The following is a 25,804-nucleotide window of genomic DNA, read 5'->3' on the forward strand; positions in this document are numbered from 1 at the left end:
ATTACAGTTTTATTAACAGTATTTGAAACACAAGCTGTTTTTTGCTGCAGAGAGAATATTTGCGTGTTTATAGGGCTGTCACTGAGTTTCTCAGACATTTAACACAGATGCACAGTAAATAAAGTCTCACCCCCCCAAAAAAATCTTTGATAAATTTTATTCATATTTGGCTATGGGTACAAATTCTAGGCCATGTATGTGAAGTCATGGTGATATTGCTTTGCTAGAGAGAAAGGCTGCAGGTTGGCTAAGAAATTAAAATGCAAGAAAAAAGCAGGAGCAGCATATGCATTGCTTCTTATTCTAGGACATACAGGGTCTCTTCAATGAGTACTGCTCCAAATGTCTTCCTAATTCCATGCTAGGGAGAGCTAAATATTTTCTATTCATCTATGAAATCACGCAATTGGCAAGGAAAACATGTTGTATCATCTATTTCTAAATACATGGGAAGTGAAAGGAAGAAAGTAATAGAAAATATAAACTCATGCTGTCTTAATTCTAATGTCTAGCTATAAAAACATATAACTGTACCAAGCGCTATCTAATATTTTTATGAACTGCAGAAGCTGTTGATCACTCCCATTTTTGAAGGTCTTTTTGCTTGGTCATCTAAAGATGCTTTTCAGATTTCAAAAGATCAGCTATTATTGTCCTCTTTCTGCCCCTAAGGAATTAGTAAAACGCACGTTCATTTCCTTCTTTCTAAATGTTCCAGTTAAAAATCAAACAGTGAAGAAAAAAGGGAAACATTATCTTGGACACCTTTTTGTCATTATAACAACAAAAACTGTACAATAGAAACTCAAGTTTTATTCTGATTTTTTTGTTTGTTTTTTAACAAGACCGTCAAGAATAATACAGGTTACAGAGCTGTAACCTCCTTAAAGAAGAGGATATTTAGTTTGCAACAAATGCCTTCTAGTGAGAACATATTACTAGCACTTCAAAAATTTACAAAAGGTTGACAGAATATTCTCCTAAATAGCTAGCTTTATATTTATAAACAAAATAGAAACAACTGGTTTATCCACTGCACATCAAACAGGAGGCAAAGTGATCGAGATCACCTTTGATTTTAAAGAATAATAAAAACTACTTTATACCCCACATATTATAATCCTAAGGAAGGAATATTTTTGAAGGATGCTGAGGGGGATTAAAACAGGCTAATGCATGACATCTTCTCCTTTAGTAGTCTTTTCATTTACTCATATTGCCTTTATCCTTTACAATTACTTTTTTCCTACCAAGATAACCATACTGTTGCAGTACAATCCGTAATTCTTTTCTTTTATTCCCCTTAAGAAATAAGTGCGACCCATTTCCTATCAGCTTTCATAAACACACTTGAAACTTCAGACATAATAGGAGGGTGGTTTCTTTCAGTTTGAGGCCTTTTCTCTGTAACAGCAGAGATGAGAACAGGGTGGCCTCTCCGTGCGTGCTGCCATGGATAGCTGGATGGTTTGTGCACCTCGTATTTCAAAAACACAAACGGAAAGTAGGTCTGGACAAGGACAAACTGCAACTCGATTTCTGCTGCAACCCTATCAGCAGGTCAGCTCTATTTACTCCTTCACTTTACTGATATAGTCAGTGAACTTGCTGATGCTTTCTTCCTGCTGTTCTAGGGCATCCAGGACAATGCCCATGGGCGTCCTCTTCAGACCGATCCCCTCCATTTTATTCTCCAGTTTGTTCTTGAGGTTCCGGAGTCTCAGCGATGCGTGGATAAACATCACTACAGGGAAGTGAAACGTGGTTAGCATCAAAGCAACGGTTCTCTGTTTCCCCTCACACTTGTAGCAGAAACTTTCTCTGTTAGCTACAGTCCAGTCTGGTTCTCTCATTGATCCAAGTCCCCACATGGATCCTTGGACTTTATATAAAGTATTCTTTGTGTGTGCAGGAAAATGTCGTGTTCAGCAGCAAGGACCATAATCTGGCTGCCACTCTCTTCCCTTCACACATTGATATCATTACCTTTCAGATGCTACTTAAATGCCCTGAAATTCAAAGTGAATCCATGTGATTCCAACTTCACTAAAAAGCAAGTGAACACCAAGCATTTCAGAAAAGAGCTCATGCTTAGTTCAGGGATTACCTGTATTTTGTCCCTGCAGGAGGCATGCAGGTGAAGTCCTCTTAGAAAATGTCTGCTATGGGGCAGTTTTCCATAGTGTTGGGTATAGATGTCTAGATAAAAAGCTAAGGGTCTTATGGGCCTTATGTAACCTGGTGTTCCCCAGATTTGCCTGACTATTAAGTATTACCTGAGTTTGTTTATAAAGATTCTCTGGCCTCTCCCCTAGACCTTCTGAACCAGAATCTTAAAGGGATGGTCCTGGGAGTCTGTATTTTAAACAGACACCCTGGGTGATCTGCACCAGCAGTTTTCAAACTTCTGTGTACATACAAATCACCTGGACAGATGGTTAAGTAGGCAAATTCCCGGTCTTCATCACCTAAAATTCAGCCTGTTAAGACTGAGGTAGGATGCCAGAATGTAACATTTCAGTAATCATTGTGGATGCTTCTAATTGTGGATGCTTCTGACGTAGGCGATTTTGGACCTTCATTTTGACACGCACTGATGTGTGTTCTCTCTGGAGGCTCCTAATCTAGAGTGGCCATTAGAAACATTTGAGAAGCTTTCTAAAAATACAGGGTCTTTGGGCACCACTGTGGACCCAAAGAATCAATATCTCCAAGGGATGTAGCTGGCAAATTTATATTTTTAAAAATCATCCTGGATGATTCTCCCAATCATCAAAGTTTGGGAATCACTGATATTGTCTAATTTCCTTCTGTTATAGATGAATGAACTACAGCCCATAGAGGATAACTGGTCCAGATCCCATGGCTGGTGTCCAGCAGGTCTAGGAATAGAAACCTGGACCCTTGACTCTTGACTTCTGATACATTTCATTACCCTGGCTTGTGTTTTTACAAGCTGTGCATTTAAGCAGAATCACTGAAATACTAAGCCTGTAGCACATAAAGAAAACCTGAAGAGTATTTCAAAAAGTCTGAATTTACTGATTCAATTATTTTATCCAATAAGGTATGAGATTCACATATAAATATTCTGAGCTTAATCTAACAAACCTTAAACAAGCAATTGATTTTGTTTAATGGTATAGTGGCACACATGAAATGCTATTAAAAGTCAAAGGGATATTTCTGTCACTTAATACACTATAATTTTAATCAGATTTCTCTTGATGAGACTGGAATTTTATCTGTTCTCTATTTCAGGCTTCAAGTGCTTGGGAATCTCGGTAAACAATGCATATAGACTTTAGAAAATGTCTATTTCTCTTCACCAGAATTGGAGTACTTGGTATCTATATTCTGGGCCAACTTACACAACTTTCAACAATAATTATGATCTTCTGAGTAAGTAGAGAGTAAACATCCATTTCTCTGTCACCAAAGGATGCCCGGCACTGAACGACTGAGAACAGATTCTGATATCAGACAAATCTGGATTCCAGTGCAGGCTATACCACTTCTCTGCTGTATGACTTGCGATCCGTATTTGTTTTGTTTACTGTATTTGTGCAATTAATGGACTGTTAGGCCTTGATCTGCTCTTTCAGAAAATCCTGATAATTTTGTAGACCTGCCAGCACACCTCAGAAACAGGTTAGGTTACTCCCACTGAATGATGGCGCCTACATTTCTTTATGATATAAGGAAAGGAAGGCCCAGGTTCACTTACACAGCAAAGGAAAAGTGATGCCAAACACAAACACCATGACTCCCCCAAACATGGATATGAGGAAGTAGCTGGCTAGCATGACCACCATGACAAACGTTGTGGGGTACTGCTTCTTCATCCGGCGGAGGATGTCTTTATTGTGGGCTGCCCACACAAAGCCCGTGAACACCAGCACCACCACGATGCCTCCAAGAATCATGTTGAAGGGGCTCAGGAACCTGGGATATGAAAACAGAGGGAGCCCAGGTCAGGAGGAAGAAAAGGAGGAAGGGGAGGAAGAGTAACAACAAAGTACTTACTTAAGCCTTTTATATAAGTTGTCTCATTTAATCATATCTTGATGAGGTAGATGCTATCAATTTACTTCTCAAAGGAAGAAACTTAGGCACAGAGGTTAGAAAAGGGTGGAGCAAAGATTCCCACTGAGGCAGTGTGACTCCCATCAAATAGCCCGTCTCAGTAGAGGCCCAGCATTTTAAAAGACTAGGGCCCCTCTTTTGGATGGGCTGTCTTTAGCTTTTATACATCCTGGGCTCTAGTACACGTTGATTGTATTTTCTGAGCTCCAAGGGCTTATTTAAATCCTCCTAGAAGCTGCCATGCTAGATGAATGTGGAGTACAGGTCACACAGTGGGCTCCATGAGCCCGATCCGGTCTGCAGTCACACTTGTGATTGGACTGTGCAATAATTTTTAAAACTTTTACTTGAATCCCAATTTTTTTTTTTTTTTTTTTGCGGTGCGCGGGCCTCTCACTGTTGTGGCCTCTCCCGTTGCGGAGCAACGGCTCCGGACGCGCAGGCTCAGCGGCCATGGCTCACGGGCCCAGCCGCTCCGCGGCACATGGGATCTTCCCGGACTGGGGCACGAACCCGCGTCCCCTGCATCGGCAGGCGGACTCTCAATCACTGCGCCACCAGAGAAGCCCCCAATGTGTCTAAAAAAAAAAAAAAATCCATAAATCTTGGGATTTCTTCCTTCTCCTGGAAACAAGAAAATCTCACAAAACTGGGCCCAGTTTCCCATGTCAGCCACTGGCTGGAGTGCCTTCTCACTTAGGTAGAATAAATGCTCTCCATTTAGCCTCAGCCCTCACCCCCCACCCCCAGTATCTATGGCATCTCTGACACAGAGGCCCCCAGTGAGGTGCCATTAATATTGTTTTTCTAACAGCTCCCCTGCACTGCTCTCTCAAGTAAGCTGCCTGGCCCATGGAGGCATTTGGGTTTATGACTCCTGGCATGGAGGGGCCATTATAGTTCTTTAAAAGGCCCAGAGTATCATTAGGAGATGGGTCATCAACTGAGATTTCCAAGCATAGAACCTCCAGTTTCATTGTTACATGAAGCAAAGGTTACTCTACTGTTGATAATAGGGGAAACACATTATAAAGAGGAAATTTAGATCAAGTATTTCATAAGTGAGAATGACTGGGCATTGTAGCCCCACTCAGTCCAACCCTCCCACCCCACTATGTGTACAAAATCCTTAACAAGACATTTGTGGTCAGCAAGTATGATGAATTACTAACTTTTTACCCTTCTAAGAGGCTAATGAGCATTTTGCTTGGGAAGGACAAAGAGGGTCAGTGTGTTATCATCACGCTCTGAATATTAACATCACTGATTTGGAAGACAGGATAATGAAAGGTGGTGCCCAGAGCTCACTTTCTCTGAAATAGAACAGATGAAGGAGTCATATTCATATTGGGATGCATATTTAGGACAATTAAGATTCTTTTTTTAAAAAAATCCCTTTAAATTTTAGCTCTGATTCTGCCTCCTGAAACACAAAAGCTATTTTAAATAGTTTCAAATAGGAGTGAAAGTATTGCATATCTTAATGGGTGAAATCAGGGACATAAGTTATGTCAAACTCCTTTGAAAAAGTAAAAAATTTCTACCAAAATGCACGGAGTTAAACAGTGGTAAAAGTAGTAGCACGTAATTTAAAATTAACCCCTACGATAATAAGTTGCTTATTTCATTCAGAACTCTTGCAAATACTTATACCCTTCAAGGCAAAAATCTCCCCTTTAGAATAGTCTAAGGAAGTGAATAGAAATGCAAAGACTGAACTGTAAGAGTATTCACACAAGTGGTATTTATGGTTTATAACCTTTAGAAACAACCCATGTGGCCAACAATTTACTAAATGGTGGCATATGCATATGCAACTGTTTTCAAAAAGTCAAAGTGTACTTAATAATGTGGGAAGACAATAATATATCGATTGGGTAAAAGCAACAATTCTCTCTGGTAGGTGGATTTAGCACCTATGTTATATAACTCAGAAGTAGAAATTTTTGCAATTCGTAAATTATTTTGTAATCAGAAATAAAATGAACATATAAACAATGAAATATAAAGATGTAAAAGGGGACCTCCCTGGTGGTCCAGTGGTTAAGAATCCGTCTTGCAATGCAGGGGACACAGGTTCGAGCCCTGGTCAGAGAACTAAGATCCCACATGTGCAGGGCAACTAAGCCCACGTACCGCAACTACTGAGCTCGTGCACCTCAATGAGAGAGCCTGCACGCTGCAAGCTACAGAGCCCACACGCTCTGGAGCCCGCTCACTGCAATGAAAAGATCCTGCGTGCCACAGCTAAGACCCAGTACAGCCAATAAAAATAAATTAAAAAAAAAAGATAAAATAAAAACTAAAACCTGATCTTTAAAAAAAAAGAAAAGAAAAAGAAAAAAGACTATGGGATGGTTAATTCAAAAAAAAAAAAAAAAAGATATAAAAGTAACTGCTCCTCAGCCCCACAACACCGGCTTGGGACAGGCCAACTACAACAGTCCAATCTTACCTTGCCTCATCTCTCCAATAACATGAATGCAATTTCAATTCATATGCACAGCCAAGCTCTTCCTTCTCCCATCCAAACCTTGGTTTCCTGCCCACTCTCTAGATCCTCTTGTAACCAATCCACCACCTGCCCTGCAAGCTTTCCCACCTTCCAGCACACGTGCTAGTCTATCTGTCCTCCTCCGTCAGTTTTTTATTATTTAGGTCTCTTCGTCTCTTTGTTCTTTTTTTCTTTTCTTTTTCACAGTTTTATCTGGCTTATACCATGTCTCCAGCTTTGACCCTGGAATTGGTTTGGGAAAGACAAAAATTTCCTTATAGGTCTGGGGAAGGGAAGACTTGGACAGGGCCAAAACAAAATCCTCTTTAGCAAGTGGTAGGGAGTCTGGGTAGAGAGGCTCAGAAACTCTCACGGATTAATAAATTTCATTTCTAGCACCAAAAAGATTCTGAAAGAAATGATACCAAAAGACTCCAGTAGTTATACTGGGTAATAGGATCATTGGTAATATATTCCCATTTGCTTATTTCTATTTTCATATTTTTTCAATAGCCATATATTACTTGAAAATAAAAAAAAATTGATATTTAAAAATAAAAGAAATGGGGGAAAGGTGCCTGAAAGAGACAAACCCTTTTACATAGCCTTGATGTTGACAAAATCAACATCAACTCAAAGAAGCAGAGCAGAGTGTTCAAGTTTAGGAAACTCCTTTGCATAAGCTGCAAATAGGAGATGGCTGGTTGGTGGCAAAGTGTCAAAGGTCTCCGGCGCAGTTCTTCCTGGAATGTCTGTTAAAAGAACAATTCACGAGGTGTAGCATATAATAAAATGCATGCCAAGCTGTCTCTATTTTTCTCGGGACAAGTGAGGTAGATACCTAGGCTGAATGTCTAAATAAAGCCCAGGACAAAGAACAATGAAAAATCCAGGCCTGACTCAAGCAATTCCAGATTTGCTTTTCACCTGTTCCTGTTGATCATGTTCAAGGGAAAAGAACAGAGCAGAGTCCTACAGAAGTGGTTTTAGCTTACCACGTGCCCAGCCATGATCTGTAATTAAACCAAAGTTCCAAGCTGGAAAAAAATGAACAAAGTTACTTGGAGCAGAAATGATTTTCTTCCTTACTCCGCTTAAGGGCAATTCCATTCTAAGAAAGGGTAAAATGCACACCTCTCCCACTGCCCTGGCACCTCCCTCTACTTGGAACAAAATAGACCACCCTCCAGAGATTAATTTCATTTTCCAGTGAGTGTAGGAGTTTGGGAACCAGTTGTCGACTGAGATGAGTAAAGCTGTTTTACTCAACAGTTGGGTTCTTAGTGACATCAGTCACAGTGAAGCCCAGGGACCTTTAGGACAAAACTTCCATAAATGTGCCACCCCAGCTTTCATGTGGACAATTGCCATTGGTCTCGATGGGTGCCATTTCATTTTTTGGTAGTCTGTGAATGAGAGAGAGGGGGGAAGGGAGGAAGGAAGATAGAGGGAAGCAAAGGAGAGAGGGAGAGAGGAGGGAGAGAAAAGAGAGCGAGATCCTGATTTTCTATCTTTGTTGAAAATAGGACCTAGTTTTACAAATCAGAAACAACATGTTTTTCTATTGTGAGTTAAAAATATATATTTACATACATATGTATCCTATCCAATTAAAAAGTTGATAGATAAATGTAATAGTTAAAAATTCTGGTGGAATCACTGACAGTTGTATAAAAGTTTAGAATCCCATCACAGAATCCCTGTAGCAGACTTGTCAAAGAGGAGTCATCCCAGTCCCATTAAACAGATGCGTAAACTGAGGCCCAGGGCAGTGAAGAAACATAGTCAAAGGAATCCAGGGGGAGAAAAACAGTGCCAGTTGATGTAATTGTGACAGCAATTCATAATATAACCCATTTTGTGTTGTTAACCAGCTTCAGAGATTTCCCCCCTCAACCATTTTAGAACCCTGTCCTTCCAGTTGGGGTAAGCAACTAAGGATCATTCTGGGAAATCCCTCAGCATTCTCATTTCTCTCTAAACGAAGGCGGCTATGAGTGGCTGTGGACACAGGTCCTAAACTTGCGAACATGACTCAGCTAGCTATGGCTATAGTTTCAGCACAAGTTGCTAAAAAAAAATCTCGGCCAACAGAATTTTAGAGCTAGGATGGATCTTGAAAACACACCTCATTCTACATAGAAGCAAGGTAAGGAATAGATAAGTTAATAAATTTGTCCCAAGGCCACCGATTGCAGTGCTGGTGATAAAAATTTACCCAAACAGAGATCTTCAGATCGACTCAAGTGCACGTTTGGTAATGCCTGCCATGCTGTGATGCCAACAAGAGCCAAAGAGGTGGTGAAATATTTTCTGAGCAGCAGAAGCAGCTTTGCACTGAGTTCCAATTTTCTAACCCAAAAAAGCTATTTTGGCCGTTTGGCTCCTGAGGAAGCCTGACTCACCAAGAAAGCGGGGAACAATTTACTCACAGTGCACTTCTCTAAATCGGTGATGTTTTTCTGAGGTTCTTAAACAACCAGAGGGGTCACTGCCAGTATGAATCCACCCACCCATTTTCTTGCTTCATCACTCTTAGGATAAAAACAGGATTCTTTCCACATTCTACAAGGCCCCTCAGGGTCTGGCCCCTGCTTGCCTCTGCAGACAGGGTATGTAGTTTGTACCTGGGACAATGGGGCTGAGCTGAGGGCGTAAATGTGGCCGGAAATTCAGGTCACACTTCACCCACCAAGTCTGCAATTTGGCTTAAGCTGCATCTCTCAGGACGAAGGGACAATCTGAATCATCAGTATGAGGGATGGCTAAGGGGTACAGCATCTCTGCCTGTCAGCTTTTTCATACCGCCGCCTCCTGATTCTGCAAGCCATCTGCTGGCATTCTTATCTGTCTCTAGAACTTACCCTGCCCCTGGCCATCACAGGCCCGAGCACAAGCCGTTCTTTCTGCCTGATTCACTCCTATCTTCTTCGAATCTCAGCTTAATCAGCTTTTTCTCAGTCTCTCTGACCACATCCTGGCACCGACTGCCTCTTCTTCATAGCTCTGAACCCAGTGGCAGTTGGATATTTATTTGAATGAATGTCTCTGTCTCCCACTAGAGACCAAGCGCTATGAGGGCAGGGACCGTGACATTTTCTCCCCAGCACTTGGCTCAGTGGCTGGCACAGAGCAGGAGTTCAGTAAATATTTGTAGAAAGAAAGAAAAAGGGGAAGTAAGAATCTAGCACATTTTCATGTTATTTAAAGTAAGCTCAGCAACTTTCTATGGCCAGGAATTAAGTGACAAGAGATTTATCTTGGACAAATCACGATTATTCTCACTGTACACTAAGTATTACCGTAGAAATGGTCCCCGTCTTTGTACCTTCACAGAGTTGTGATGAAAGGAACAGAACAAAAACCAAAAGTAGGAAAAACTCCTGTGCAAACATAGGAGATAATCAGATGAAATCGCAGGGCCCTTGGGCTCGCTGGAAGGAGGAATCTTGGTTAAGTTCTGTCACTAGTGCTGGCTGGGGGCCAGGAGGGAGAGCGGGTGGGACAGAGAGAGATTCATCCACCTGCAGACCTGTCTATATAGGCCCTCTTGCCCTTGGATTCCTCAGATAATCCCAACCTTCTTCTGTGGTTATTTTGGTATCCCAACACGGCTTCCTTCCTGGCAAGAACTATCTCTGACTATAAAGGACAAATGTAAATGTACAAATCAGTTTTGAGTAAACGTGATCAGTGTCTCCTGGGTCTAATGATCACAGGCAGTTAAGGTGGGGCAGGGATCAGACTCCTTAGTCACAGAAAGGTTAAAGTAACCTAACCTTGAGATTTTCCTAACCAACTGAATCAGCTCAGCTCATAGTATTTATCGCGTACTGGCTGTGTACTGAATACTTATCACACCGTGTGTACTGGTCCCATCAAACTAAACACATCCAAATGATCCACTGTCTTGGCAGCAGGTGGCATGTAAAAAGTATCCATTCTAAGACACACGAACCTCCGTGTTTTCTTTTGTATTTATCAAGTTCATTGCTGGTTTTATTTTTTATTAACAACAGCTTGGACCTGGGTTAGAAGCCATGAGTCTCACCCCTCCCCTAGCCATGGAGCTTCAAATAGTCACTATACAAGGGACTAATTAGACTGCAACAGATCCTTTTAAAACTTTTTTTACGGCAGATTTCTAAAGGTAGAGAGAATGGTATAATGAACCCTCACGTACACTGATCACTGCCTTCAACAATTAGGAACCCACAGTTAATCTCACAATGATGCTTTAGAACTCAAGTGGAAAGATATTTGTTTACAAACTGTTCTTTCTGAATGCTTTTAGTGTAGTTGATTAAATGGTTGTCACATGGCAAGTTCTTACAGCACTGTGGAGAGAGGACAGGGGTTTGGACAAATGCTAATGAGCCTGGTGACACATAAACTCCCTTCCTACAAGCAGTTCCTGTCTATTTACCTCCCACTAACCCCAATTTCTGCATTCCTTTTTGTTTCCTGCAGACGAGGACTTCACTGATGGGATACAAAGCAGATTAGAAGCAGCAGAAGCCAAAGCCCCGGTTTTCCACTTCAGATGGGCTTTCTGTCTTCCAGGTGTCTCCATTTCACGAATGCCCCCTGGGAGAAAAGGCCAGGAAATCCTATCTATTTATGGTAAATGCTTGCAGAATGGAGATGCAGTCTACAGGTTTTTTCTTAAGATCACGGGCACGGAAGTGTTCCCTGAAACAAGAAGCCAAGCTCATTACAAGAGCCAGGGGAGGATGTTATAAGTATTCTGAAGCTGAGTGATTCACTTGTCCAAAAGGAAAATAAAAAATCTCCAAGGGTGCTGTTCAATTTGGTATAGGTCCAGTTCATCTTTTAGAATTGCATTTCCTGTACAGAGCTCTCTGCCCCCAGTAAGTTGATCGAGAGCTTTTGCCCTCTTAGAAAGGGGTAAAAAAGAAGCCCCAAGTCCGCCTATTTACTTGAACATTTACCCAGAATCATTGTAAATCCTTGTATAGGGAAAGGGGATAGAAACTACCAACCGCAAGAAATATTTTAAAAGATAAAGTGTGTATGGGGAGATGTTGAGAAGAATAAGGTTATATACATAGTGTCAGAAGATGATTTAACAAAAGAATTCTTACTTGAGGAAGAATTTTGAGATTAAAATTTCACTGAGTGTTGACAGACCTCTTAAAGTTTTGTACTCAGAAGAAACACATGACCCGCCCCAGAACGACATGTGCCAGCATGCCATGTGCAGTGCCTCAAGTGCAAATAAAAGTGCGTGGAAGGGCAGGAAGAGATTAATTCTGGGAGGACTTGGGATGGCTGGGTGGACTTGTACTCCTGCTGGTATCCTCAGAGCACCAACAGTACCTGGCAAGTAGCAGGTGCTCAGCAAATATTTGTCCAACTGAGTGGAAGGCGTCTGTGCCGCAGGTGAGGATGGTTCCGTTTAAAAATCCTTTCCCCGTCCATATACTCAATGCCTCTCCCATTTCTGACGACGGAGAGTTCTGCGATTTGGCATCATAACGTATAGGGGAGATCAGGTAAGTCAGGTTGAAAATGATGTGTGTTTATATACGTGTATGTTTCTGTGCACTTGTATAAAAATTCTTATGTGTTCAGCATCCTCTCGGTGCCTCTATAAACATGGTGAAGGCAGCAACCACAGCTGTCTCATTCTCCACTGTATCTCCCGGCACGGCGCCCGAGAAATTGGTAAGTGCCTCATATTCTTTGTGGAGTGAACAAATGAAACAACACAAATAGGGTAATATTGCAGAATTGGCTGAGGAATCTCAGAAACATTTCCACTAGGTTTCAGCATGTTTATGCAATTGATTTCATCTGCAAAGGTTTTAATACATTCCCATCCACCCAAGGGCTCTTTTTTTTCTTCCTCTACCAGCCAGAAACTTGGTTTTTCTTCCTTTTTGCAGAAAAAGGGGCAAACAGTCTGCCCATTTCTTAAAACCAGATGCTGATGGCTACCAGCCTAGAACATATTATGGGACCACACTCATTTTTTTAAAAAATTATTTTTATTTTTTGGCTGCATCAGGTCTTAGTTGTTGCACGCAGCATCTTTCCTTGTGGCACGTGGGGTCAGTAGTTGTGCCATGTGGGCTTAGTTGCCCTGTGGCATGTGGGATCTTAGTCTCCCGACCAGGGATCAAACCGGCGTCCCCCGCATTGCAAGATGGATTCTTAACCACTGGACCACCAGGGAAGTCCCGGGACCACACTTATTTTGAAAAGATTACAGTAATACTCTTTTCAGATAGAAGAAACTCCTTACCATCTCAAGCGACTAAAAGCAAAAAGTGGTAACTCTAGTTTCCACCCAGTGGTAGCACCAACATGGGCCACATGGAGATGAAGTATCAATACTTTGGCTAAGGAGAGACCTTTAAGACGGTGGAGGAGTAAGACGTAGAGATCACCTTCCTCCCCACAGATACATCAGAAATACATCTACATGTGGAACAACTCCTACAGAACACCTACTGAACGCCGGCAGAAGGCCTCAGACCTCCCAAAAGGTAAGAAACTCCCCACGTACCTGGGTAGGGTAAAAGAAAAAAGAAAAAACAGAGACAAAAGAATAGGGATGGGACCGGCACCAGTGGGAGGGAGCTGTGAAGGAGGAAAGGCTTCCACACACTAGGAAGCCCCTTCAGGGGCAGAGACTGCGGGTGGCGGAGGGGGGAAGCTTCGGAGCCACGGAGGAGAGCAAAGCAACAGGGGTGCGGACGGCAAAGCGAGGAGATTCCCGCACAGAGGATCAGGGCCGACCAGCACTCACCAGCCCAAGAGGCTTGTCTCCTCACCCGCCGGGGTTGGGGTGGGGGGGCTGGGAGCTGAGGCTCGGGCTTCGAAGGTCAGATCCCAGGGAGAGGACTGGAGTTGGCTGCGTGAACACAGCCTGAAGGGGTTAGTGCCCCACAGCTAGCTGGGAGGGAGTCTGGGAAAAAGTCTGGACCTGCTTAAGAGGCAAGAGACCATTGTTTTGGGGTGTTTGAGGAGAGGGGATTCACAGCGCTGCTTATAGGAGCTCCAGAGACGTGTGTGAGCTGCGGCTATCAGCGTGGACCCCGGAGACGGGCATGAGATGCTAAGGCTGCTGCCGCCGCCACCAAGAAGCCTGTGTGTGAGCACAGGTCACTATCCACACCCCCCCTCTGGGGAGCCTGTGCAGCCTGCCATAGCCAGGGTCCTGCAATCCAGGGACAACTTCACCGGGAGAACACACGGCGTGCCGCAGGCTGGTGCAACGTCACGCCGGCCTCTGCCACTGCAGGCTCGCCCCGCATCTGTACCCCTCCCTCCTCCAGGCCTGAGTGAGACAGAGCCCCCGAAATCAGCTGCTCCTTTAACCCCGTCCTGTCTGGGCTGGAACAGATGCCCTCAGGCGACCTACACGCAGAGGCGGGTCCAGATCCAAAGCTGAACCCCAGGAGCTGTGCGAACAAAGAAGAGAAAGGGAAATCTCTCCCAGCAGCCTCAGGAGCAGCGGATTAAATCTCCACAATCAACTTGATGTACCCTGCGTCTCTGGAATACCTGAACAGACAACGTATCATCCCAAAAGTGAGGTGGTGGACTTTGGGAGCAACTGTAGACTTGGGTCTTGCTTTCTGCATCTAATTTGTTTCTGTTTTTATGTTTATCTTAGTTTAGTATTTAGAGTTTATTATCACTGGTAGATTTGTTTATTGATTTGGTTGCTCTCTTCCTTTTTAAAAAAATATTTATAGATATTTGGGTTTTTTTTTTTCCTTTTTTTCATTTTGTGAGTGTGTATATGTATGCTTCTTTGTGTGATTTTTGTCTGTATAGCTTTGTTTTTACCATTTGTCCTAGGGTTCTGTCTGTCCATTTTTGTTTTTGTTTTTGCTTTGTTTTTTGAATAGTTTTTAGCGCTTGTTATCACTGGTGGATTTGTTTTTTGGTTTGGTTGCTCTCTTCTTTCTTTTCTTTTCTTAATTACTTTTTAATAATGTATTATTTTAATAATGTTATTTTATTTTTTTCTTTCTTTCTTTTTTTTCTCCCTTTTCTTCTGAGCCATGTGGCTGACAGGCTCTTGGTGTTCTGGCCGGGTGTCAGGCCTGTTCCTCTGAGGTGGGAGAGCCGAGTTCAGGACATTGGTCCACCAGAGACCTCCCGGCTCCACATAATATCAAACAGCGAAAGCTCTCCCAGAGATCTCCATCTCAACGCTAAGACCGAGCTCCACTCACCGACCAGCAAGCTACAGTGCTGGACACCCTATGCCAAACAACTAGCAAGACAGAAACACAACCCCACCCATTAGCAGAGAGGCTGCCTAAAATCATAATAAGGTCACAGACACCCCAAAACACACCACTGGATGAGGTCCTGCCCACCAGAAAGACAAGATCCAGCCTCATCCACCAGAACACAGGCACCAGTGCCCTCCACCAGGAAGCCTACACAACTCCCTGAACCAACATTATCCAGTGGAGGCACACACCAAAAACAATGGGAACTATGAACATGCAGCCTGTGAAAAGGAGACCCCAAACACAGTAAGTTAAGCAAAATGAGAAGACAGAGGAACACACAGCAGATGAAGGAGCAAGGTAAAAACCCACCAGACCAAATAAATGAAGAGGAAATAGGCAGTCTACCTGAAAAAGAATTCAGAGTAATGATAGTAAAGATGATCCAAAATCTTGGAAATGGAATGGAGAAAATACAGGAAACATTTAACAAGGACCTAGAAGAACTAAAGAGCAAACAAACAACGATGAACAACACAATAAATGAAATTAAAAATTCTCTAGAAGGAATGAATAGCAGAATAACTGAGGCGGAAGAATGGATAAATGACCTGGAAGATAAAATAGTGGAAATAACTACTGCAGAGCAGAATAAAGAAAAAAGAATGAAAAGAATTGAGGAGAGTCTCAAAGACCTCTGGGACAACATTAAACACATCAACATTCAAATTATAGGGGTCCCAGAAGAAGCAGAGAAAAAGAAAGGGACTGAGAAAATATTTGAAGAGATTATAGTTGAAAACTTCCCTAACATGGGAAAGGAAATAGTTAATCAAGTCCAGGAAGCACAGAGAGTCCCATACAGGATAAATCCAAGGAGAAACACGCCAAGATACATATTAATCAAACTATCAAAAATTAAATACAAAGAAAAAATATTAAAAGCAGCAAGGGAAAAACAACAAATATACAGCGGAATCCCCATCAGGTTAACAGCTAATCTTTCAGCAGAAACTCTGCAAGCCAGAAGGGAGTGAAAGGACATATTTAAAGTGATGAAAGGGAAAAACCTACCACCAAGATCACTCTACCCAGCAAGGATCTCATTTAGATTTGATGGAGAAATTAAAACCTTTATAGACAAGCAAAAGCTAAGAGAATTCAGCACCACCAAACCAGCTTTACAACAAATGCTAAAGGAACTCCTCTAGGCAGGAAACACAAGAGAAGGAAAAGACCTACAATAACAAACCCAAATCAAATAAGAAAATGGTAATAGGAACATACATATCGATAATTACCTTAAATGTAAATGGATTAAATGCTCCAACCAAAAGACATAGACTGGCTGAATGGATACAAAAACAAGACCCGTATATATGCTGTCTACAACAGACCCACTTCAGACCTAGGGACACATACACTGAAAGTGAGGGGATGGAAAAATATATTCCACGCAAATGGAAATCAAAAGAAAGCTGGAGTAGCAATTCTCATATCGGACAAAATAGACTTTAAAATAAAGACTATTACAAGAGACAAAGAAGGACACTACATAATGATCACAGGATCAATCCAAGAAGATGATATAATAATAGTAAATATTTATGCACCCAACATACGAGCACCTCGATATATAAGGCACATGCTAACAGCCATAAAAGGGGAAATCGACAGTAACACAATCATAGTAGGGGACTTTAACACCCCACTTTCACCAATGGACAGATCATCCAAAATGAAAATAAATAAGGAAACATAAGCTTTAAATGATACATTAAACAAGATGGACTTAATTGATATTTATAGGACATTCCATCCAGAAACAACAGAATACACTTTCTTCTCAAGTGTTCATGGAACATTCTCCAGGATAGATCATATCTTGGGTCACAAATCAAGGCTTGGTAAATTTAAGAAAATTGAAATCATATCAAGTATCTTTTCTGACCACAGCGCTATGAGACTAGATATCAATTACAGGAAGAAGATCTGTAAAAAATACAAACACATGGAGGCTAAACAATACAGTACTAAATAACCAGAGATCACTGAAGAAATCAAAGAGGAAATCCAAAAATATCTAGAAACAAATGACAATGAAAACACGACGACTCAAAACGTATGGGCGCTCCAGAGACGAGCTCCAAGGTTGTCCACTCTCACCACTATTATTCAACATAGTTTTTGGAGTTGTAGCCACAACAATCACAGAAGAAAAAGAAATAAAAGGAATCCAAATTGGAAAAGAAGAAGTAAAGCTGTCACTGTTTGCAGATGACATGATACTATACATAGAGACTCCTAAAGATGCTACCAGAAAACTACTAGAGCTAATCAATGAATTTGGTAAAGTAGCAGGATACAAAATGAATGCACAAAAATCTCTTGCATTCCTATACACTAGAGATGAAAAATCTGAAAGAGAAATCAAGGAAACACTCCCATTTACCATTGCAACAAAAAGAATAAAGTACCTAGGAATAAACCTACCTAAGGAGACAAAAGACCTGTATGCAGAAAACTATAAGACACTGATGAAAGGAATTAAAGATGATACCAACAGATGGAGAGATCTACCATGTTCTTGGACTGGAAGAATCAGTATCGTGAAAATGACTATACTACCCAAAGCAATCTACAGATTCAAGGCCATCCCTATCAAACTACTAATGGCATTTTTCACAGAATGAGAACAAAAAATTTCACAATTTGTATGGAAACACAAAAGACCCCAAATAACCAAAGCAATCTTGAGAAAGAAAAGCTGGAGGAATCAGGCTCCCTGACCTCAGACTATATTACTATACTACTTCAGACTATACTGACTTCAGGAATCAAGACAGTGTGGTACTGGCACAAAAACAGAAATGTAGATCAATGGAACAGGACAGAAAGCCCAGAGAGAAACCCACGCACATATGGTCACCTTATTTTTGATGAAAGAGGCAAGAATATACAATGGATTAAAGACAGCCTCTTCAATAAGTGGTGCTGGGAAAACTGGACAGTTACACGTAAAAGAATGAAATTAGAACAGTCCCTAACGCCATACACAAAAATAAACTCAAAATGGATTAAAGACCTAAATGTAAGGCCAGACACTGTGAAACTCATAGAGGAAAACATAGGCAGAACACTCTGTGACATAAATCACAGCAAGATCCTTTTTGACCCACCTCCTAGAGAAATGGAAATAAAAACAAAAATAACTGGAACGTAATGAAACTTAAAAGCTTTTGCACAGCAAAGGAAACCATAAACGACCAAAAGACAACCCTCAGGATGGGAGAAAATATTTGCAAATGAAGCAACTGACAAAGGATTTATCTCCAAAATTTACAAGCAGCTCATGTAGCTCAATATCAAAAAACAAACAACCCAATCCAAAAATGGGCAGAAGACCTAAACAGACATTTCTCCTAAGAAGATATACAGATTGCCAACAAACACGTGAAAGGATGCTCAACGTCACTAAACATTAGAGAAATGCAAATCAAAACTACAGTGAGGTATCACCTCACACCGGTCAGAATGGCCATCATCAAAAAATCTACAAACAATAAGTGACATTTTCGATTGTCACAACTGAAGGGGGGGGCACTTTTTTTTTCCAAATTATGTTTTACTAATAAAACAAGTAAAAACTGATTTATCAATCTTCACATAGTGTAGAGCAGAGATGGTGCTAAACATCCTACAATACACAGGACAGCCTCCTACAACAAAGAATTCTACAATCCACAATGTCAGCAGAACCCAGGTGGAGAAACACTACAGAAGAATATTTCACCAAATTTGCAAGGGCAATATGAATTAGCAAAGAGTCTGAATTCTAAACTTTTTAAAATTGAATTTTTACACCATAGTAATCCTAACCAATACGTAGTAAGTACTGTCAGCAACGACCCCGTTAGAATCACTCCAGGAGCTTGTTGCTGTTATGTGCTGGCATACTGCTATGTGCTTCAAAATAATTTATTCCGTTAAAAGTTGCTCCCGTGATCACGTTGAAACCTTACGTTCATTTATTTATTCTTTGCATTTAAACATCTGCTGTATTGTAGGCCTTGGGGATCCAGGGAATAAAAATAATGCTAACCACAACAACAAGGAAAAGAAAAAAATAATCACAAACAAAACCCACAGGGACCTCCCTGGTGGTCCAGTGGTAAGACTCTGGGCTCCCAATGCAGCGGGCCCAGGTTCCATTCCTGGTCAGGGAACTAGATCCCGCATGCATGCTGCAACTAAGAAGTCTGCATGCCGCAACTAAGAAGTCCGCATACCGCAACGAAGATCCCGCGTGCTGCACCTAAGAGCTGGTGCAGTCAAATTGATTGATTAACTAATTAATTAATTAAAAAACCCACAGTCTCTGCCCTCAAGGACTCAATAGTGCAGAGTGAAGACAAATGAAGAGACAAATTAAAAGCCTGTGGGGGTAAATACCAGACAAGATGTGGGCACAGGTGTAGGGAGTGAGGGGCAAAATCCTGTAGAAGCAGGAGGAATTGAATAAGTTGGGGACTGGTGTTTGGGTGGATGGAGCTGCTGGGATACAGATGCTATCTGTGTCTCTCCTTAAGTCAATGATAACACCAACAATGATACAAATAATAATGAAAACTCCAAAATAAATTTCGTGAAGCAAAAAGTAGGAGCCGGACACTGTTCTAAGAAACTTGCCTATATTAATTCAGATAATCCTCAGAAAAGCCCTACAATGCAGGTACTATCATTAGTCTCATTTTACAGATGAGGAACCTGAGGCAAAGGGTGGTTCAAGTGACCTACCCAAGGTCACATGGCTAGTGACTGGTAGTTGGGATTCAAAATTTACTTAACCAGGCTCTGGTGCTGAAATTCTTTTTTTTTTTTTAACATCTTTATTGGGGTATAATTGCTTTACAATGGTGTGTTAGTTTCTGCTTTATAACAAAGTGAATCAGCTATACATATACATATGTTCCCATATGTCTTCCCTCTTGCGTCTCCCTCCCTCCCACTCTCCCCATCCCACCCTTCCAGGCTGTCACAAAGCACCGAGCTAATATCCCTGTGCCTTGCGGCTGCTTCCCCCCAGCTATCTACCTTACTACGTTTGTTAGTGTGTATATGTCCATGACTCTCTCTCGCCCTGTCAAAACTCACCCCTCCCCCTCCCCATACCCTCAAGTCCGTTCTCCAGTAGGTCTGCGTCTTTATTCCTATCTTACCCCTAGGTTCTTCATGACATTTTTTTCCCTTAAATTCCATATATATGTGTTAGCATACGGTATTTGTCTTTTTCTTTCTGACTTACTTCACTCTGTATGACAGACTCTAGGTCTATCCATCTCATTACAAATAGCTCAATTTCATTTCTTTTTAAGGCTGAGTAATATTCCATTGTGTATATGTGCCACATCTTCTTTATCCATTCATCCGATGATGGGCGCTTAGGTTGTTTCCATGTCCTGGCTATTGTAAATAGAGCTGCAATGAACATTTTGGTACATGACTCTTTTTGAATTTTGGTTTTCTCAGGGTATATGCCAAGTAGTGGAATTGCTGGGTCATATGGTAATTCTATTTGTAGATTTTTAAGGAACCTCCATACTGTTCTCCACAGTGGCTGAACCAATTCACATTCCCACCTGGTGCTGAAATTCTTAACCACTACTTTCTACTCTGTGAAGAGCCGGAAGATATGGCAACCGTCTCCTACAAGGACTATTAGCTAAGAGACTTAGACTTAATCTAAGAGGTAGAATAGATCTCCTGAGTGGAAGTCATATGCCTGGGAAACCATGCTTTTAGGATGAAGACCAAACTTCTAACCATGGATTACCAGGCCCTGACTGATCAGGCCTTCAGGCACAGATCTGTCTCTATCCTAATCGCTCTTAATCTCCATCTTGGTCTGGGCAGCCCTTCCGGGTGTTTTGGAGCTAGATAGTATCCACTTCTCAGAAGTCTTTAGACTTGAGGCTAGAGCCCTCCAACAATGACCTGGCGGTCCCTTCTGTCCAGCAGGGGATGGCACCATTGAAGAAGACACTTCCAACACAGTCCTTTCCCCGGGAAACACCCAGGCCACATTTTCACACACACTCTACCAAGATATCATGAGAAACCATCAGATGCCAGTAGAGAATCCAGTCAAACAGCCTCCAGCTCTGTTCTGACCCTCCCATCTACTGATATCACCAAAAGAGGAGAGTTCTGTTTAGAATGAGAAATGTTCAGGCATCAACTAAGCCTCCCTGACCCTGAAGACATTTAGTTTCTTCCAGCTTTAAGATCTCATGACTCATAGGAAGATGGCATAGTAGTTAAGAGTCTGGGGTTGTGACTTTGAGCAGGTCATTTAAACTTTCAGAGCCTCAGGTCTAATAATAACAACAATAATAATGCAATAATAATGTCTCATCTCATCGGGCTGTATGAGGGAATTTGCTAAATTACTTACCAAAGTACCTGGCACACAGAGCACTCAATAAATGTTAGCTTTTATTATTATTAAATTATAAAGGAAGAAAAGTGCAATCTGGAAAGAACTACAGGCTGTGCGTTTGTAGATGCATAGGAAACAGTTGAAGATGTCACACCAGGTTTTACTGGGGTACAAAGGGAATCCCACACTTGGCACACAATTTTCAGAACAACTTACCAGCCTGTATCTTTTGTAAGTTTTTAAAGATAAGGTTAATTAAAAAATGAAATGGCGGGTGGGATAGGGAGGGTGAGAGGGAGACGCAAGAGGGAGGGGATATGGGGATATATGTATACGTATAGCTGATTCACTTTGTTATACAGCAGAAAGTAACACACCATTGTAAAGCAATTATACTCCAATAAAGACATTTAAAAAAAATGAAATGGCTACTTTCTACTTTCACTTTCAAAAATGTGACTGCCAATCCCCATCTCCTATTTGAAAAGGGAAATAGGAAGGGCCAACACCCCAAACTGCCTGAGTTAGTAGGCTAAGACACCACAATGAACGAGCTATATTTAGTCAGGGCATTCATAGTGAAAAATGAATTCCATCAAGGTAGCAAGGCTGCTGGAGCTTGTGTCTGATCTGGGCAGTACATCATTTTGAAAAGCAAGGTTTTTTGTTTGTTTGTTTTTCTGTACATTTGATTGGTCTGTGTCAAATCTTGCCCTATATCTAGATTTGGGGGAGTGTACCTCAAAAAAAAAAAAAAAAAAAGACCCCATAGCTAGACGACCAGGTAAGATGCCTTTACAAAGAAAGAGAAAAGAAAAAGCAAAACAACAGAGGCAATCCTATTTACCAGAGATTTTGTTTTAAAGAAATTTTTTTATTGTTTGGAGAAATAAGCCTTAAGCATAAAGCTAGGGGAAGGTTCAGAAGGCAGCTGCTCCAGGCCTGTCCGACTCCAACTAATTTTAACTTGGCTGCTGTATAATTCGGAGTCGGTTCAGAGCCCATGCTGTCCACACACCAAGCCATTCTGAGTTGGAAATTCCTTAAGCAACACATCATGAGGATCTGTGTAATTGTCTATTCAGTCACACAAATGAGAGTCCACTTCTGCATGGGGGCAAATATTCTGAACCACACCCAGAAACTGTGAACTCTCCCTCTCCCCCCTGTGCTGGGTATTTGGTCCTACATCTTCTCAACAACTGTCACGTGTCCTTTGGTCAGGATTCATGTGTGATTGATCTTGGTGTGCCCAAGCTTGGCACAGAGAAGTGACTCAATAAATATGCCAAAGAACAGCAAACCAACTACAGAAACCATCTTATTTGCCCTTTCCCACACTTTACAAGTTTAGATTTTTCCTTTCTCCCAGGCCAGCTTGCTTTTTCCCTCTGTGTTTGCTTTCAAATAGAAATGCCAGACACTTCTTTAATGGCAAGTGGGTTTCTTTATAAAGTCTGAGGGTGCTTTTTTCTTTAAAGGTGCATGGGATCAGCAAGATCTAGAATATCACCACCCCATCTTGCAAAAGTGAATGAAGCATTTCTTAAAGGGTGAACTACCAGAAAAAGTGGTTTCTAGAAGAACAGGTGTTGTGTGAAATCGCATATAACAGAGGACACAATTTTAAGATCGGGTGTGAAGATAAAGTGACCATGCCTGGCAACTACTGGAAGAAAAAAGAGCAAAAGGACACCGTTTCTAAAGTCATGGCAGACTTCACCCCGCACTGGGAGATGCGCCACCAGGCTACACCCACCCTTTTGCTCCCAAGCTCAGCTTTCCCGTACAATGTGGCAGGCATTAGGCAGAGAAACCTATAAAGAGAGTCGCCTCTCTGATGCCCCTTCTACACTAACACCCCAGAAGGCAGAGTCCGGATCCACACCCTGGCGCCCCAAGCCTTCCAGGGCGGCGTCCGCCCCAGCCAGCCCCAGCATAAGGTTACGCCACTTTCCTCTTTCTCCTTATTTTTAAGAGACTGGGGCGCTACAAATATCACCCCCAGCAAAAGCGTAATTGGGGTACAGCGGGAAAGAAGTCATTTTTTTCTTGCCTGAGGTTGGCAACATTTCCTCACCCCAGGAGCCCCCATCACTCTTCAGCCCGAGGCGCGGAAAAAAAAAAAAAAGGGCCCCCAGATTGCTGCGGCCTCGCCCTGCGAACAAGTTGCCACTGGTTTGGCCGCTTGCAGTTGTCAGGACAGGAGCTGGTCTTGGAGAGCGTTTACGCATCCCGGGATCTTGCACCAAGATCCCACTCGGTGCTGACCCCGATCAGTACCCGGGAGGGGCACCCCACTTACCCCACGACGGAAATCATCATGGCAGCCACCACCAGGTAGTTGGTCTGATAATAGAGCAGGTTGCTCACCACGCGGTTGTTCCATTTGGAAATGTCCCTGAAGTCCGGCCGGGCGAAGCGGTCAGAGCCTGGGAAGAAATCGTCCCAGGCGCGGAGCGGAGCGATATTCACGTCCATGTCTCGCTTCCCAGCTTCTTGTTCTTTGCTTCTGGAATCTGGCGGCGGCGGCAACCGATCAGCTGAACGGGGTTAAAGATGACAGCGGCTCTGGCTCGGTCGGCTCTGCGGTTGGCGGGCAGAGAAACAAAAGAAATTGGGAGCGGGCGGGCGTTTCTTCTCTTCTTCTTGATTGGTTCTAAGTGGTTGGTTACAGGAAAACTGGGGGCCCGCAACAGAGCAAGGAGCAGAGTGCAAAACAGAGGTGAAATAACAGAAAGAAATCGGCGGAAATCCCCTGTCTGAAGAGAAGTGGCAATGCCTTCCCGGGCAGTCCGAATACAGCGTGCTTTAAAATTCCCCTTTTGAGGGTCTAATCTACGAATGTCGTCTGGACTTCAAGGACAATTTTTGCAGCTGTTCAGAAGACAATCTAAGTGAAATGGAGTGGAAGGCAACTATAGTGTTTCTGGAGGATGAGCTGGTTTTGAAAATTAAGTAGTTACTAACCTTTGCACATCCGAATGCAATTCACATATTTCTCTGTTTCACCATGAGTCACTATGAGTGAAATGAGACTGGCAAAATGGGAAAGAAGGACGTGTAGAACGGAAGGGCTGGTTTGTTCTTTCACTTTTCTTCTTTGTTCTCTATCTCTGTTCTCTGAGGGCAAAATTATACAACTACTGTGCTGGTCTGATGAAGTGGGCACCCTGGTCACTTCAGCCCTGAGCTGAGCATGTTGTTTACGTTTGAAACGAAACAATGGTCTGCAGTGAACTAACTGTTCTGCACCCAGTATTTTCTGGGCAGAAACGTGGATTCGACTCCAGAAAAAGCTTTCTAAGTTTTTTTCTTTCTTTCTTTCTTTTTTTGGCTGCATTCCGTCTTCATTGCTGCACACGGGCTTTCTCCAGTTGCAGCAAGCTGGGGCTACTATTCCATGCGGTGCACGGGCTTCTCATTGTGGTGGCTTGTCTCGTTGCAGAGCACGGTTTCTAGTCGGGCGGGCTTCAGTAGTTGTGGCCCGCGGGCTCAGTAGTTGTGGCTAGCTGGCTCTAGAGCGCAGGCTCAGTAGTTGTGGCGCATGGGCTTAGTTGCTCTGCGGCATGTGGGATCCTCCCAGACCAGGGATTGAACCCGTGTCCCCTGCAATGGCACGCAGATTCTTAACCATTGCACCACCAGGGAAGTCCTGCTTTCTTAGTTTTATCCTAATATCTGTGAACATCTGTAAGGGAGCACAGTATTTTAATATCTACGTGATAGCTTTGTATCCCAGCCCAAAGAACTGCCAAGAGATGTATTAGTTGTAAATTTCCTTCTAGGGGTTCTGAAGAGTCATCTTTTTTTCAGTTAAGGGGCTGGTTGATAAAGTAAACCTCTTTTTATCAAGATGCATAAGAATAAAGTATTTTGGTTAATTGTGTGGTAGGCAGATTTCTAAGATGCTAGCATGTAAGATAACGAAGTCTCTAAACCTTCAAGTGGTGCTGTTTTTAAAAACTGAATTCACTTTCCTCAGACTACCAATTTTCAAAAAATTGGAAAGCCATAAAATATACGTAATGCAAAGTCTAGACGACAATTTGATTTCCCTTGATGATTCAGAAGCCAGTTAAGAAAACTTCAATGACTCTAAGAAATTACTCCTGCCACTGGTGTTTAGGAAAGTTTGGCGATTGAATCCAATCGCTAAGATATAGCGTAGATCAGCGGTCCCCAACCCTTTTGGCACCAAGGACTGGTTTTATGGAAGACAGTTTTTCCACGATGGAGTGGGAGGATGGTTTCGGGATGATTCAAGCGCATTACATTTATTTTGCACTTTATTTCTATTATTATTACCTTGTAATATGTAATGAAATAATTATACAGCTCACCATAATGCTGACAGGAGGCGGAGCTCAGACAATAGTGTGAGCGATGGGGAACGGCTATAAATACAGATGAAGCTTTGCCCGCTCAGGTCACCCGCCACTCATGCCCTGTAGTGGTCCGTGGTCACTAGATGACGCTTTTAAAATAAAGTTTAAAATGTGAAAATGTTCCTGAGCTCTCACATTTTCTTGATTCTGGAAAAACAGGAAGGTTTAAAGTCAGAGACAG

The 25,804-nt window shown here is 42.2% G+C and overlaps 1 protein-coding gene across 2 annotated transcripts; it reads right to left on the bottom strand.

Moving 5' to 3' along the window:
- Positions 1 to 133: 133 nt before the first annotated feature.
- Positions 134 to 24,218, bottom strand: ARL6IP5 (ADP ribosylation factor like GTPase 6 interacting protein 5). 2 transcript variants are annotated; one of them, XM_032648727.1, is made up of 4 exons: positions 23,541 to 23,850; positions 7,576 to 7,617; positions 3,728 to 3,945; positions 134 to 1,744 (listed from the first exon to the last, which is right to left on the bottom strand). In XM_032648727.1, the coding sequence occupies exons 1-4, from the start codon at positions 23,714 to 23,716 to the stop codon at positions 1,572 to 1,574; spliced, it is 609 nt and encodes a 202-aa protein (XP_032504618.1). In that variant the 5' UTR covers positions 23,717 to 23,850; the 3' UTR covers positions 134 to 1,571. The 2 variants fall into 2 exon arrangements, with proteins under 2 accessions (XP_032504618.1, XP_032504619.1); XM_032648728.1 differs by lacking the exon at positions 7,576 to 7,617 and having other exon boundaries at positions 142 to 1,744; positions 23,541 to 24,218.
- Between the last annotated feature and the right edge of the window lie 1,586 nt (positions 24,219 to 25,804).

Source organism: Phocoena sinus, chromosome 11 (genome assembly GCF_008692025.1).
Source record: "Phocoena sinus isolate mPhoSin1 chromosome 11, mPhoSin1.pri, whole genome shotgun sequence".
Lineage (NCBI taxonomy): Eukaryota > Metazoa > Chordata > Mammalia > Artiodactyla > Phocoenidae > Phocoena > Phocoena sinus.